We start from the raw sequence: 15,902 nt of genomic DNA, 5'->3' as shown, positions 1-15,902 counted from the left end.
ACATGCATACAAAATCAGTATTTGCTGATGCTTATGTTATGAAGGAGATCACTGGCTGTAATATAATAGATTGTAAAGTATCTGTTGGGAAAAAATAAATGGAGCAATATTCACATCCCTACTTCATTCATTTCACTCACCATATACATGTATAGAATGTTACAACAAATCTTTTAGCTTCTTAAATATCTCAAATTTTTCTACAATGTCTTAAACATGACCCATGAGTCTATACTTCAACAGTATTAAGTTGAATTCTATGTCGGCTCTCTGTTTTATCCCTACAAATAAAAAACTAAGGTTATAGTATTTAAAAAATGATAGCATTATTAGTATATGTGAATTTATTTTCAATGTAAATTGATCTGAAAACAAAAGCCAGAAACACCCCAAATCATGAGACAAAGGCTGTCTTGAACTCCTGAATGATGCAAATGTCTAGAATACTCTAGAAGAAATGACTAGTAAATTTTGAAAGTGCCTTATTGTAAAACAAACAAGCATTTTATAGGCAGATTTTTAAATCGTTTATTCATAGGTCCCTTTAGTGGAATGTTGAGGAGATTGGCTCTTGTTCAGAGCATTTGAGTTGGGAACTCACCGTACCATTCTGTGTTTCTGTTACCTTGAAAGAGTTCTCTTTGCTTCCTTAGTTTCCTCCACGCTCCTCACTTATAAGAGGACACAGTGCCAATGCCTATCCTCCTGGGTTACTAAGACACTCAGATTATGCTTCACGAGACAGAGTTCAGAACAGCATGAGCGCATGCGTGGGGAAGGTCTGATGAACCTTCCTGTGGCTGTTTCTATTGTGTTGATTCTGCAGCAAGAACATACACTTCTATGGATACCCGTTGTCTAAGACAGCAATAACGATCCAATGGGTTAAACACACAAATCCAAACTAAAACCTTGTCATTCCTAAGTCTAACTCATTTGGTTGTTATTTTGAAATTTGGTTTGGGGAGGGAGGGAGAGAGAGAGGAGAGAGAGAAGGAGAGGGAGGGAGGGAGAGAGAGAGAGAGAGAGAGAGAGAGAGAGAGAGAGAGAGAGAGAGAGAGAGAGAGAGAGAAGAGTGGGGAGTCATTGAAAGACCAGTGGGGAAAGATTGGTAAAACACCAAGAGGGCCTTTCCCCTAGACTTTGTAGAGAGCAGGGAAAAAAAGATTATTCTCAAAGATGCACCCAGAATCCAGCCTTCTTTATAATGCCAACAAAAGGCAAAAGGATTCTCAGAAACTTTGAAGCTTGCAAAGCAAGAAAACTGTGAGCACCGTCTCAGTTCGAGGACTTAGGGCGGGGACCGTTAACAGTGGGGATCACACCGGGCTTGCTTTCTGCTTTATCCCAAGCACCTAGCACATAGTAGGTGTGCTATGCATCACTTGTGAAGCAACTGAGTGAGCATTTGAGAGGATTATCACTGCTGCAGCCTATAAAAGAAAAGTAGGTCATCTCCCATGCGCCTCTGAAGTTTAAGTACAATCATAGTATACTTCCAGGGAAGCCGGGGTTCACACCATAGTACTAGAGACGCTACTGAACTTCTGAGTGTTTTCCCTTTCCATCTCAGCATGCTATTTAAAGAAAGCAAAAAAATACTTTTACAAAGAACCTTGAGCATATTTCTTCATCATAACTCTGTCTGGTGCCAGCAATGATATATATCTCCCTATTAAACATGTTAAATAACTCCAGAGATTTTTATTTGGCTTAGGAACACAAACATCAGTTATATTCCAGATAAATTGTATTCCAAGAAATAGCTGACAAAACAACTAACAGGAAAAAAATCAGGATAAGCCTAACTATATTCAGTTTGCTTGCTGGCAAAAGGAAAATTCCGAGGTAAGACCTGGTGCGTGTTTCCCCTTCCCTGTTTGCTGTTTGAAGCCTAAAAGCCATTAACACTATCAATATTTTGCATGATGCTTTGTTCTCTTTCATTTTTGTTTCCCTTCACAGTCCCCTAGCTTGAGAATGGTATAAGGAAAAAAAATCCACCACACACCATCAGGCAATATCTTTTTAAAGCCCTGCTTGAGTCATGGGAGAGTTAAGGGCGGTTATTAGAATTTACCTTATCTATAATCGAGGGTAATGTCACTTTAAGACATGTGAGACTTTAGAGAGGAGGGGTGTATTGAAACGGACTCCCGCTACTTACAGGAGCTATAGCAGCTCTGCTCCTACATTTCGCTGCCTAACTCTGTCCTGAATGTGCTGGAGTGGGTATGGTCTGTCCGTGGCTATAAACTGCCGCTCATCAGGAAACTACATTAGCTCACCATCACTTCAAAGGTCTCGTCAGACAGAGGTGACGCCAGGAGATGATTTAAAGGTGAAAATGACAAGGTTTCCACCCCTCAAACCTTGGTTCCTTTTCTGACAATACAGTGAACGAACCGAACGTCTTCTCAACTGTGGGAATAGGACTGGAAGAGGAAAGCTTGCTTTTTTTTTCTCTTTCTAATTCTTGATAAAGAACTGCCGGGAAGCGTTCTCTTTGGGAAAAAAAAATCTCAGAACTGTGGCACAGATGGATTTTAAAAAGTGTTAGCTCTTTCCAATGAACACTAGGAGAGTGCCCTGCTCTTGGCTGGATTTTTCAGGTAAGCAAAGCCTCTGTAAAGATTTAAGATCCAGAAAACAGATTTGTAACATATTCAGAGAATTATGCAGGGCTAGCTGCATTATTTGGGGGGGGGAAAACACAGAGCAGAGCTCTGTGAAGGAGCAAGCAGGGGAAGAGACATGCAGGAGCCTGAGAAGTAATGTTGAGAATTAAAAAAGTTAACAGGGAGAGGGGAGGAGAAAAAAAAGGAAGGAAGGAAGGAAGGAAGGAAGGAAGGAAGGAAGAGAAAGAGGAAAGCACTACAATCATCAAGTCTCAGCATCTTTCCATGTGCTGAGGTCTATGTGGGTTCAAAATGAGCAAGAGAAAGCAGAGTCTCTGAAGAATTGTTAAGTTTTGACGATGGTTAGATTTTCCCCTGAGTTAAAATTTCAGTGCATTTTAACGGGTGATTGACAAACAGCAAATGCATGTGCGCGCGAGGGTGGGGTGGGTCACCTCTGTTTTGTCTTTCTGTAATTTGCAGGCTGTTCTGAAAGGCTCTAAAATGCATTCATTTGGGCATTCACAGGAGGGGGGTTGCTATTTATCTCTGCTGATGGGAGTGCTTCTATGCTGTCCTGCTAGCTCTGAATACAACGAGGCAAAGCATGCTGTACACAGAACTAAACAGCGGGCCACCAAACTAGAAACTAATTAGAAAGTGAGTGGTCTACCTGAGTCACCCTGGGGCACGGATGGCTCCATGCTGTTGGAAGAATGTGCTCCCATTTGACACTTAATTACAGTTGTCACATGTATCTATTGTCATCCTCAAAGCCCTTCTCAAACCCTCAGTTCTCTCTGAAACCTGCAAATTACCCAGAATTATGTATATGCATATATATATATGTGTGTGCATAATGTTTATTTTTGGTGAACACCGCTGGCTCTGAAAGAGAAGCAATTTCCTCAGATAAGGAAGGCATACTGGGAGGGTCACGAGCAGGTTTTTCAATATATAGTGGAAATTCTTGAAGGGTGTCACTTGGCGGAGGGAAGGATGGAAAAGCAGCCTTGATTGCACAGCCCCTCTCTGAGCTCTCAGAGAGGAAAGTATGCCACTAGCTGAATTCTTCTATAGAGGATGCCTCCTGTCACGGCCTGACTGAGGACGATGCTTCAAGTTTGATTAATTTGGCAATATGAAATGCAGCATAAGGTGCTGTTTGGGAAATTGGACAATGTGTAGCGCCATTGAGCTTCTGTAGCTCCAGAGATGCTCGTAGGTACAGACAAGACTGTCAAAGTTTCAGCGCCTGAGAAAAGGTATATGCTCACCCATAAATACACATACCACCTGTATATGCATATTCATCAATGCTCCAGCAAATGCCACAGTGGGATCTTAGGAGGCAAAGCAATACTGTAAATTACGGCTTGCTGTAGGATAGAGGCATAGACCTTGCCTTTGAAACTCATTCTGGCTGAAGACAGATTTCAAGTCTGATTTCAAGTCAAGTCAGAAAGATTGGTTCTATTGGGAGATTACAACATGCCTCTGAGAAATGATTACTTAGTTTAGAAGACAGCATTGCGATTAAAGATTCATGACTGTAGAATTAAAAAAAAAAAAAAAAAAGGAGCCCACTCTTTTCTTCCAGGCTTATGTCAGACTTACAATGAAGTTACAATGAGCAAGTCTACAGCTATTGACTGCCTGGGAAAAGTAGTTTGCAGGTCGTTGTGTAAAACTGGATGTTTTCATCTGCCTAATTGATAATTAAAAAAAAAACTTTATTTTTGCATTTTGGGCAATCATCTTACAGAACTTAAGGGACATATTTGTAAGCTTCTGGAAAGGGTCTCCAACCCTACTCCCTCCTGCATGACCTCTGCAGGAACGTCTCTTTTAGACAGCCAAGTAGCAAAGGAACACTGCTGAGATTCCCCTTCCGTCCTCAGTGGGCCAGACAGCGCTAGGGGCTTGAAGCCGGGGATAACCTATTCTCGTCTCATGTTCTCTTCAGAGAATGACCATGGTGTCTGCGATGTCCTGGGTCCTGTACTTGTGGATAAGTGCGTGCGCAATGCTGCTCTGCCATGGGTCCCTCCAACACACCTTCCAGCAACACCACTTGCACAGGCCAGGTAAGTGGGGGAGCTGGCTCCTCGCCAGGCTCCTCCAGGCTCACCGTGGTCTCTTCAACAGATGGCGGAACGCGAGTGACAGAAATTGCTATAGTGTGGGCAGTTCGCCTTTGAATTCTAAGCCATGTTGTGGGATGGATGCTCTGGGGGAAAGGAGAGTGTACCAAGAAACGCCCTGGAGGTATTCCTGTTAATTTCTTAGAAAAGGTGGGTTTTTTGGAGGAGCCCTCACCTCCCACCCTCACCCCCCCTTCCCCTCCCCCGTCGCCCTCTTCCACACACCATGCTTAGTAGAATGATTTCGATTTGGACAATAGCAAATTATTCTAGTACAAAAAAGTGGGGTGACTTTCAAAACTAGGGGATTTAGGGAGGAGGCATGTGTTTCCTGAGGTGAGTTTATACCTAATATAAACACTATTTCTGTCTATGTGGCTACGGATTCCATGTGTGTGTTAAAGACCAGACTAACTTTAGAAGTTGTCAATGCAAAAGAAAATGAAAACAGCGACTTACTATGTCATGTCTGGCTTAATTTGCATCCTGTCTTCTCTCCCTTCCTTTCTTTACTTTTGATTCCTCCAGTATGTTCGGTGCCCCCACCCTTTTTTTTGTTGTTTTTTTGTTTTTTTCCTCCCTCTGTTGGCAGTTTCAGGAACAAGTTCGCTCTGGGATGATTTCTGAAATTTCTCTTTATTGATTTTCCTCCTTTTAGTTCCTCGTGCAGTTTTCTTTCCTCGGCGTCCACCTGCACCTCACTCTCCAATCCGGAATGTCCTTTCTTTGCCTCTTCAGCTCTCTTATTATAAAGACACTCCCAGTTCGATTGTTCTTAAGCTTTCTGGTTAGTTCTCCGGAAAGGTTTCCTTCTGTTTTCAGTGTAGCTGTGTTTAGCCTTTGTGTTCTTTCGCCGCACCCCACTACCTTCACGGTCCTTGGTGGCCCCCTCTGATGGTCAATTTCAAGGTTTGGGGACCAGTTGCATACCCAAGTTCCTGCTCCTCAGTTCTGGAGTGCTGCTGATTTCCCTCCAGGACACTCCCGGCCCCCTGGCATGCACAAGGCTTCCCGTGCCTGCCTGCCGCAGGTTGAGTGTGTCTGCTTGCTGTCTTTCCTGGCTCCGCAGGGTGCCTCTTGCTGCCTCTGGGGCTCACTTCCAGGCTGGGGCAGACTGGGTAGAGCCCCGGAGGCTGGATGCCTGCACAAGCCTGCTGGGTCTGCAGCCCTTAGCTGCAGAGGAGGGCTGGGGGCGGAAGCCAGCTGTCCCGGGTACCAGCCGCCTTCTTTCCATGAGCCAGGTCAGTGAGGGAGAGAGGGGGCGCTGGTGCCCCTGAGTGTGAGCACGGAAACCACGCACAGCCGGTGCTGCTTGCCTGTGGTTTCTATGTCCTCTGTGCAGACCCTGGCACGGGAAGTGCCACATTCTTGCCAGAAGCTTCAGTGCCAACATGGAGGGAACACAATCGTGGATTTGGGGATCCCTGAGCTACCTCCAACCACTTAATCGCCAATCTGTTCTGGCAAGAAAAGTCTTTGGCTTGTTACATAGTCATACAAATAGCCCGGGAAATGTGCCTTCTCTGTAATACTCAACAATGAGATAAAGGAACCATTAATCCTGACCGTGCTAGGCACCATGCTCAGGGTTAATTCATGCTGTTACTTTAATCATTGCATAAGTGGGGAGTTTACCCCTATCCCTTCCCCCTCCCCCCCCCCCCCCGCAAAGAACAGAAGTAAAAGTTTGGAGGGGCTAGGTGACTAGTCTGAAACTGCCTAAAGAATGATTGCCAATGGAGGGCATGTCCACGTGATTCTGCCACAAGAGGGGACATTGCCCCCCAAGAACAGAAAATGACTATACCAGACAGCCTCTTTGAGGATAACATCTATGAAAATTTTAAGGTCATGTTAATACATGTACCCATTTAAGCTGCCAGGCAGTGCTGGGAGGTGGCTGAAGCAGGTGACAGACAGGTGGTGGGAGCCAAGGACTGGCCAACATCACTCTGTCACTTAAGTTTCCTGACATGACTTTGGATAAGTGACTTTTCATACCTGAACTCATTTCCCTGTCAGGAGATGATGGTGGGGGATGAAAGGATGACTGTCTGGGTAGTGGGAAGTGCTGTGTGTGTGTATTGTGAATTTCCCTATAAACACCATGCCTAGCCGATGTCCTGTCTAAGGGACTGCGACCTGTAAGTCAGGAATGTTGAACGAGTCATTTTTTTACTGTTCATACTACTATATCCACTTAGTCAGCACAAAAGCTTGTTGCTTTCGTTGTTTTCTAACCATGTGATACATGGCCTGGACAAGCCAGCAATTATAGCCTCTCTCACTTTATGTTGTGTGTGTAGTCAGTAAAAGAAAATATGTCATATCATATAGTTTGTAGTGGACTCTCACATAGTGTGTCTATTCTAGGGGAGCTGGAACTATTATGTGTAAGAAAGAAATTCATATCACCTTAAGGCATATTAAAATACCATATTTTACTAAAATAGAGAAACAGATACAAGATTCTTACTGAAATTAAAATCATAGCTCATGTTTTCCCTTACATACCGTAGAGTTTGCTCATGATCAGCCCATATGGGTTGGAGCTATACCTAAAACACCCCCAGGAGCTATGCTCACCCTCTGAGCCCCATTTCACCCAGCCTTATTGTAGAAAAGGAGGGACTACAAACACCTCTTCTAGATGCATGAGAATTAAAGTTATGTTGATTCGGAAGTCCGGTTGGTTTTTGTAAGATGCTTATTCAACTTTCTTGGGATTTCTACAACAGCTGCAGAGATTGAAGAGACAGATCTTGGTCATAGCAACCTTCTAAATTATTTCAGTCACTCGTTAATGTGCTCTTCTGCTTTGCTTTTAGGAGTAAAAATGTTATTTCTTTTCTTTTCCATTTTTTTTTCTCCCTGAGATAGGTGTTGTGGCATTTTCCTTTGTGGGTCTTAAGTCTTCAGAGACACTAATGAAATCTATGTACAAACAAATAAACAAACAAATAACAAAACCAGGGCCAGTTATCTGTCGACAATCCACCTGTAAACGAACAAATACATAAATAGTCGGATAAACAAACACAAAAGAGAAAAGCATAATTTCATTCTCTCAAATCGGTTAATAAAAAAAGGTGACACAATGAGAAAAAATGAGACGGCAGCCGACCCCAGCCTTAGGACATTTGCCTAAGCTTGAAAAATCATCCCCTTTACAAGGCAGAACAGCGTGCTTGGCATGCATGCGAAGCATGTGGAAATGCACAGAATGACAAATCTTTCACTGTGTGTGTGCGTGTGTGTGTGTGTGTGTGTGTGTGCGCGCGCGCGCGCGCGTGTGTGTGTGTGTGTGTGTGTGTGTGTGTGCGTGTGTGTGTATGTGTGTGTGTGTTGGCTCTGCAGCCACCCTCACCTGCTTAGAAATGGCAGCCCTTCCCCCCTCTAGCCAGCACCTCACAGGTAGCTCCCCAGTCCCCTCCACAGCAAGATTGATGGTGTTCCAATTGCAAGCAGGCAATTTCAGTCTCTCAAGAAATAATCCAGTACGCTGACAGATGAGAGGAATTTGACGAGCAGTTCCCCTTGTTGAGGCTGCGCCTCACCTGGATGGCACCAGCCAGCCAGGGCCTGTTAGGGGAAATGGTGAGAGATTTGGGCCAATTTCTGCTGTCATAACATGAGATTGGGACAGTGTTGTTGTAAGGCTGTACATTTGTGATCTGTCTCCTCGGTGTAATGGGTTTGCACACAAGCTGAGTGAGAGTCCGTTAACTAGAAAACTGACTGATTATAATGTATTCGCCTGCAGCCCCTAAGTACTTCCTATTTTTCATATTTATAGTATTAGGAATGCACCATTTATTTTCACTTACTCACTAGTTAAGGAAGATTAAAACAGTCAATCAAATGAAACTGGAATTGAAAATTACATAACTGAGTAAAATGTGCTATAAATTAACAGGTTCATAATTTCAATAATTGAATATTGGAATATATTTTTATCTGGGGAATGATGTAGGAAGTTACTATGACAACTTGCAAACTATTTGTACCTTTCTTCCCATCCCCATTCCTATACCAAACCTTTGGAAGGACAGTTACTTTTTGAAGATTATTTATTTATTTTAATTTAATGTGCATTGTATTTTGCCTGCACATGGGAGGGACTCAGGTCCCCTGAGACAGGAGTTACAGACAGCTGGGAGCCGCTGTGTGGGTGCTGGGAGTTAGAACCTGGGTCCTCGGGAAGAGCAGCCAATGTTCTTAACCACTGAGCCGTCTTTGTAGCCCTGGACAGTAATTTTTTAAAAGACAGACAACAATGAAAATGCAGATGCAGCATCTCCATTGTTTCCAGTAGTTAGAAGATCCTTAGTCCTTCAGTCTCAACAAACTGTACTGGGAGACAAAGGACACACAGCCCGCTAAATGAGCCTTCTAACTTACACAAGGTTTGATCCTGCTATGGATATATGACTTATGATGACAATTTTACTTTACATGGGATATGTGGGTGGATGTGGGTGTGGGTGTGAGTGTGTGGGGTTATCTTTGAAACAAAAGAATATAAATCTTTTCAAAATTCTTTTTCAAGAAAAGAGTCCGTGGGATTCTTTAGTAAAATAAAATTATATATCTATGAATTACATGGGACACAAGTTAGAAGTAAACAATGAATCATTTGCTCTTGAGTCAATGCGATTTCATTGACGTTGGAAATGATATATAAAAGCTCGCTCCGAATAGAATGTCTGTGTAATTTATAGTTGACAAGATTTAAAACTGTATTAAGCAAACCGTATATGTTAGAAGTTCACATTTATGACTTTATTATATAGTGAACGTCACCATCCATCTTAACATGAGGATTTTGTGTAAATCGATAAAAAATTTATACATGCTTGACATTAATTTTTAACCTTACCATTAAAAACTACAGTTTAGAAACCTGCTTGGGGGGGGTGGTGGTATATGTTTTAGACGCCAAGGTGCTTTTCAATAAAGGATCACTGTGTAGGTTTAGTGTGTAAGCACTAGTGGGTACAACTGTGGTTGTACATTTTCCTTTTAGGAATGCCTACTGGAGCGAAGTTGCTAAGTGTAGTGGATTAGTGTTAGGATTGGAGCAGACAAGCTGTTATTTGTTGTAAGCTGGTGCTGGTGATAATGCATTGATCATCTGATGGATGGTATTGACCTCCGCCAGGAGTCAGAGTGCACCTATGGACATCAAATACAACTCTAAAATACTAGGGCCAAGTAGAAATATAAATACATCTTTCCTGTCACTGCCGTGGACTTGAAGCAGAAAGATGACAAAACCCAAGATTTGAGTGCAAGACCATGCCTTCATCTCGTAGCTGGGGACGGCAGATGTTCCCTTCCAGTGCAAAGGATTTAGTCGAGGCACAGATGAACATTAGCTGTCAATTGCTAATTTCTTAAACTTTATGGTGATGATCTGAACTTTCAACTTGAGGTGCTGCAAAGCATTTCAGTTTGAGTAGACTGAAGCGGGTGAACTATTTTCCCACAGCATTAGAGTGGTGGCTCTAAAATTGTGAAATGTGTGACCGTGGACGCATGCTTCCACTTCTAAATGCTTACTCCAAGGGAAAAAATCTGGACATGGGTGAAAAGATTTATGTTGAGGTACAGACATCACAGCAATGACTTTAATGGCAATAACAAAGTTTCAGCACCATCAAAATGGGATTGATAAAATAAATTATGGCACCCATCTACCCAATGGGAAGCAGTGTGGCCATTACAAAGGATGAGTTATGTTTATGTGTGTTCATGTGGAAAAATGCTGAAGATAGAGTGCTGAATGAAGAAAATAAGGAGCAGAAAACACTATTTTAGAATGATTTGAAGAAATGCAAAAAAAATATCAAACGGTTTTGAACATTGTTCATGCAATACTAGTGATATCTGAAGAAAATTCTTAAATGATTTAGAGGGTTTAATTTTTAAAATTTGTATATATTAGTTAAACATAATAATGGGTCTTGCTATGCATTTTCATGCTTGTATGAGTGATTTGGTTCATTTTCAACCTACTATTACCATTCCTTAACCCTCTTGCATGCTTATTTATCTCCTCCTTACCAATCATTTTTCCCTTCCACATTCATGTCTTTTTTAAAGACTTATTTTTATTTCTATTATTTCTATTTTTTTTTATTTGTTTTTTTGAGACAGGGTTTCTCTGTGTTAGCCTTGGCTGTCCTGGACTCACTTTGTAGACCAGGCTGGCCTCGAACTCACAGCAATCCACCTGCCTCTGCCTCCCGAGCGTTGGGATTAAAGGCGTGCGCCACCACGCCCGGCTCAAGACTTTACTTTTATTTTTAATTGTGTGAGTGCATGTGCCTATGGGTGGGTGTGTGCACGTGTGTGGAGGTGCCTGAGGAGGCCAGAAGTGTGGAGTGCCCTGGAGTTGGAGTTACAGGGGGTTGTGAGCTGCTTAATGTGGGTGCTGGGAAATAAACTCAGGTGTTCTGTGGTAACAGTGCATTCTCTTAACTACTGAGCCATCTCTCTAGCCCCATTATGTCTCCTTTTTTTTTTTAATGTATGTGTGAACCAATGAGTTTAATTAGGATTGCTTACAGGAATATGAACAGAGGTTTGTTTTTTTTTTTTAATGGAGCATTGGCAACTTACCAGTGGCTATACCACTGGTAAGAAACCATTTCTCCCTCCCACAGGAGCTTGTGGCTGACTATTAGACTTTCATGGAAGGGTAAGGTCTCTTGTGTCCCTCCCAGTCTATGACATAATGTTGACGGGCCCAATTTTATGTAAATTTTATGTAGGTAAACACAGTTGCTGAGAGTTCAAGCTACAGCCATGGCTGAGAATTTTTACTTGTTTCTAGTCTGTATTTAGTTCATTTTCATATGAGCATATATTGCTTCTTAACAAAGGTTTTAAAAATAGCTATAGAGTTTTAATAAATTAGACACAAATCAAATGCTATTTCTAAGTAAGCAAAAATGAAAGGCAGATGGGTAAGATAGTATCATGAGGCCTCTTTCCTAAGAGCCTTGTAATAGTAGGAGATATACACTAGTATCACCTAAATTATGCCTCATGAGGTTGGATGTGGTAGAAACAGTTTCTCTGTGACATATTCTTCCCTAGGAGATGTACAATGTAAGTGTATGATAATTTTGGAAACAGTTGTAGATAAGACATAATATTGTTTATCTAGGTTTTGCAAAGGTCCCTTTTTCATTTGGGCAGCACTGACATACCTCCTCAGATCACATGTATTGAGAAATGTGGAAGAAGAGAATTCTGAAAATTTATTCATCTTTTATATCCTGCTATTACTAAGGGGCTCCATGTAGTAGATGACAAGAAGATATTTGCTAAATTGCTCAGAAAAAAAAATCAATGAAAGTTTTGGTAAAATCATAAACTCTTCATTAGTTGTTATGGCTTGTGGGGTGTGTATGTGTGTGTGTGTGTGTGTGTGTGTGTGTGTGTGTGTGTGCGTGCACGTGCATGCCCACACAGGAATGTTTAGATTATGTTGTTTGTATGTGTGTTATAATGTGGATACCATTCAAATGGATAGTGATAAAAATAGGAAATAATCAGTATAGCATATACATGTAGAGGTTTATAAGCCTTTGTATAGATATTTGACTGTTTGATATTTAATAGCTATTTTATTGAGCAAAATAATCTGAATACTACTAATTTAAAATGTATTTACAGATCTAGGATATATAGAGGTTATATTTATAAATGTAGTCATACGTTAAATGCCTAAGAGTTTTTATTTTTGACAGTGACCTTTCTTTTCCCCTTTTAGGTTTGAGAGTCTTATAGAGATCAGCTTGGGGCACTTGAGAGAAAGTGCCCCTTAACACCCAGAGACAGACCATTCACTGTCTAAGTCTTTCGATTTCAAGAGAAAAATTCACCTTATCTTTATAGCAAAGAGATCACCAGATAGGCAATTTCTCCTTTCTTTGGTGCAAATAAAAGATAAATTATTTTTTAACAACTTGTGTAAACTAATTGAATCTCCCAAAGGTAATCTCCTCAAACCACACAGGAAACTCTCTTAGCCCACTCTTTCTTTCTCCTTCTTCATGTTGTGTAATAACAGGCCCCAAATGAAAACAGAGATGGTGTTATTGTGAAGTTTTCCTTTCAGAAGTTGGATTGAATAATGAATGGTCTGTCTGTTGACGGAAGGCATCCTTCCTTCATGTAGGAAAGGCATCGAACCGAGTCTTTTTTTTTTAAAGATTTTCTTTTTTATTATTTAATTAATTTATTCAGATTACAACTCAATTGTTATTATATCACTTGTATCCTTCCATTCCTCCCTCCCTCCCACTTTCACCCTATAAGACCGGGGGGGACCTTTCTCCCCCTTATATGGTCATAGGCTATCAAGTCTCATCTTGGTAGCCTACTTATTCTTTCTTTGAGTGCCATCAGGCCTCCCCACGAAAGGGAGGGTGGTCAAATATGTGGCACCAGAGTTCATGTCTGAGTCGGTCTCCGCTCTCCACATAACCGTGGAGAATATCCTGTCCATTGGCTCGATCAGAGTAGAGGTTCGATGTTTACTACTTGTATTATCCTTGGTTAGTGAAATAGTTTGAGCAGACCCCCTTGGGCCCCAGTGCACCTGTCACAATGTTCTTATCCTGGGTCCTAAAGGGCAGAAGACCCCGCTGCCCTCTGTATGATCATTGTACTCATGACATTACCAATGCTTAGCTCTACTACACCCCGACTACACATTCTCTTTTAGGATGCTCTGTGCCAGTCCAACCCAAATCAAAGCCTTCTGATACACGTATCCAGAGGCGCTGTCGTGTTTCTCAGCTCTGTGCATGAAGAACGGACTGACTAAGTCACCCGCTTCTCAGAAGTCCAGCTCCTAGGTTTTGATAAAGCACCTAAATTGAAGGAATGTATTACCATGCTTTAGCAATTAATCACACGTCCTAGATTAGTGCCAGCAGGCCAAGATTCCTACTGAATAAAGATTGAATAATGCTTTAATAAATACTTGCTGGTCAACTAGGCTTCGCTTCTCCTAAACAAAACCTTTAATCTTCATACTCAAATGCTATGGAAAAGGACCACATTAGCTTTAAATACATATTATCAGATACTGTGAGGTGTGATGACCATAGAGTAGGAGTCAGAGGCTGGGCCTTAGCAGCTCTCCCGAGCTGTCAATCACTAAGGCTCCAGTAGCAACAGTTGGAAAGCAGGAATGAACACTGCTCACACTTGAAGGAGGCAATCCACATGTCCCATAAATAGCTATGTATGTGGTCAGATAACAAATCCTTAAACTGCCCCCAAGAACTTGGTTGTTCGTTTTATCTATTCCATGTAGAAAGATTCATTACAAAAGTCCCCCTTTCAAAAAGATGTTTTCTGAAACTTGTTAAACTTTATGGACAATTCATAGGTTAGAAAGACAAAACCCCTTATGGCAACAGAAATGACTGACATAGATTAGGGCCAGCAGTAGGAGATGCTGACAGCCAAGACAACTGAAGAATAGACACACGTCTTGGGGGAATGAACTTGTCGTCTGAGTCTGGCCCAATGTAAGAAGGTCATCTGGTACTTAAAAGTGATCCTGTATCTTAACCTGTATGCATACTTTTTTTTTTTTATCTTATAAACATCGGGTGGCTACAAGGAACCTTGACTAAGAATGGCAACCTTTCTGCAGACTGCCAGACAAGACTGCCTCCAGCTCAAGCAATTTCTATTCCTAATGAATTTATTAAATATATTAATGCAAGCCGAGCACTAAGGTGGGGCATTGCAGGCACATCTGTCTTGGCTTGGTTTAAAATTGAGTCCTGCTCTGTGTTTTGCCCACCAGGCACAAACACTTGAATCTGTGCTTTTTATATGCAGAGGAATTGTTATTATGGGGGCTCCAGTCAACTGAGAGTTGATATATAATGAGGCCATCATTCTAATCAGAGGCCTCATTTGAATCTCGGCTAAAAAATATAATTAATTTTCTTTTAAATTAAGGCGTGGGAGAAATGGTAATCGGTAAATGTAATAAAACTGAGAGAGGCATCCAGAAGTACTTGTGAAGCCCACATAAAGCTCTTAATTTAATATTTTATTGAAGTTCTCAGAATCTAGTTTGTAACCCACTAGTACGTCATAAATATATCCTGACAGCCAATATTATTTCTTTTCCACTGTTGTCTTTAAGCAAGTGCATTTATTCCATGCAAGAATAAAAGCGACTCATTAGAAAGCTACCTATGTCATCATTCTCCTGCAAATGGCATATAACTGAAGTTCCAGAATATTCTTAATTTAATGTCCTCATAGGAAACCTGCTTGCCAGCTCTTAGAAACAATGTAAAGTTTCTACATGCAGATGATTATTATTCATCCTGTTTGAGGATAGATAATTTGTTATCAGTGTATCATGAGTGTTGTTTTAGTTGCTAGTGATTTTCAATTGCTGTGGTCTTGCTTTTTAATTATAAATCACTGTTGGTTTAGTTTTCTCATTATCAATTAGTTTGCTGTGTGCTGTTTGGTTAACCCTATAGTGTGAATGATGCATATTTGTTTATCTTGTACTTCAAATTGCTGAGGAAGGCTAGACATTAAGCCAGTCCTGAATTATGGTCCGAAGATAATTGATCTGTGGTTGGCCTGATAGACTGCTTGCCTAGCTTAGATGAAGCCCTGGGTTTGATCCCCAGCATCCAATATGTGTGACGGCGCATACCTGTGGCCTCAGCCCTCAGGAGATAGAGGCAAAGCTGCTGAGCAAGACTGAGGATGGCTTAAGTTAGATCAGGCCCTGGAGAGAGTAGGGGCAGGGCGAGGGTTGGGGGGCGGGGATTGGGAAACGTTAGATTCTATTGGACAAAACTCGTACATCTTATCACTCTGTGTACATTTATTACTTGTATATTGACATTGTGTGGACACCAACTGTGGACCTCTACAATGTGTTCTTATGGTATTTTTATGTCCACAGAGCTAGGGCATGGCTCTATAAGACCCTGTTAATAGGTTCATCTTACTTCACAAAAGCAGTGTCTCACACAGGCTCCCTCCCAAAAATGTATCTCCTAGGACTCTTTCCATTAGGGAGCAATAATAGGTGAAATTAGAAGGTACTACTCTTCTTCACCAAGCTCTAGGT

At 41.5% G+C, this 15,902-nt stretch overlaps 1 protein-coding gene and 1 long non-coding RNA gene across 4 annotated transcripts in view; one reads left to right on the top strand and one right to left on the bottom strand.

Annotated features, from left to right (window-relative positions):
* Window positions 1–6,345, bottom strand: part of LOC311587765 — a 270,363-nt gene extending 264,018 nt beyond the window's left edge. For both annotated transcript variants that reach the window (XR_014775963.1, XR_014775964.1), the window contains exon 1: window positions 5,222–6,345. This is a non-coding gene — a long non-coding RNA (uncharacterized lncRNA). The remainder of the gene's footprint in view (window positions 1–5,221) is intronic.
* TAFA1 (TAFA chemokine like family member 1) overlaps window positions 2,082–15,902 on the top strand; it is a 533,282-nt gene continuing 519,461 nt past the window's right edge. Inside the window, exons 1-2 of one of the 2 annotated variants that reach the window (XM_084764930.1) lie at window positions 2,082–2,612; window positions 4,585–4,705. In XM_084764930.1, coding sequence (XP_084621056.1) covers window positions 4,588–4,705 — 118 coding nt within the window. In that variant the 5' untranslated portion in view covers window positions 2,082–2,612; window positions 4,585–4,587. The remainder of the gene's footprint in view (window positions 2,613–4,584; window positions 4,706–15,902) is intronic. The other variant, XM_084764929.1, reaches the window with a different exon arrangement.

This window comes from Acomys minous (assembly GCF_964271855.1).
Source record: "Acomys minous genome assembly, chromosome: 17".
NCBI classification, from domain to species: domain Eukaryota; kingdom Metazoa; phylum Chordata; class Mammalia; order Rodentia; family Muridae; genus Acomys; species Acomys minous.
The sequence above is the reverse complement of the archived record's forward strand: the minus strand, read 5'-3'. Positions and strand labels throughout refer to the sequence as shown.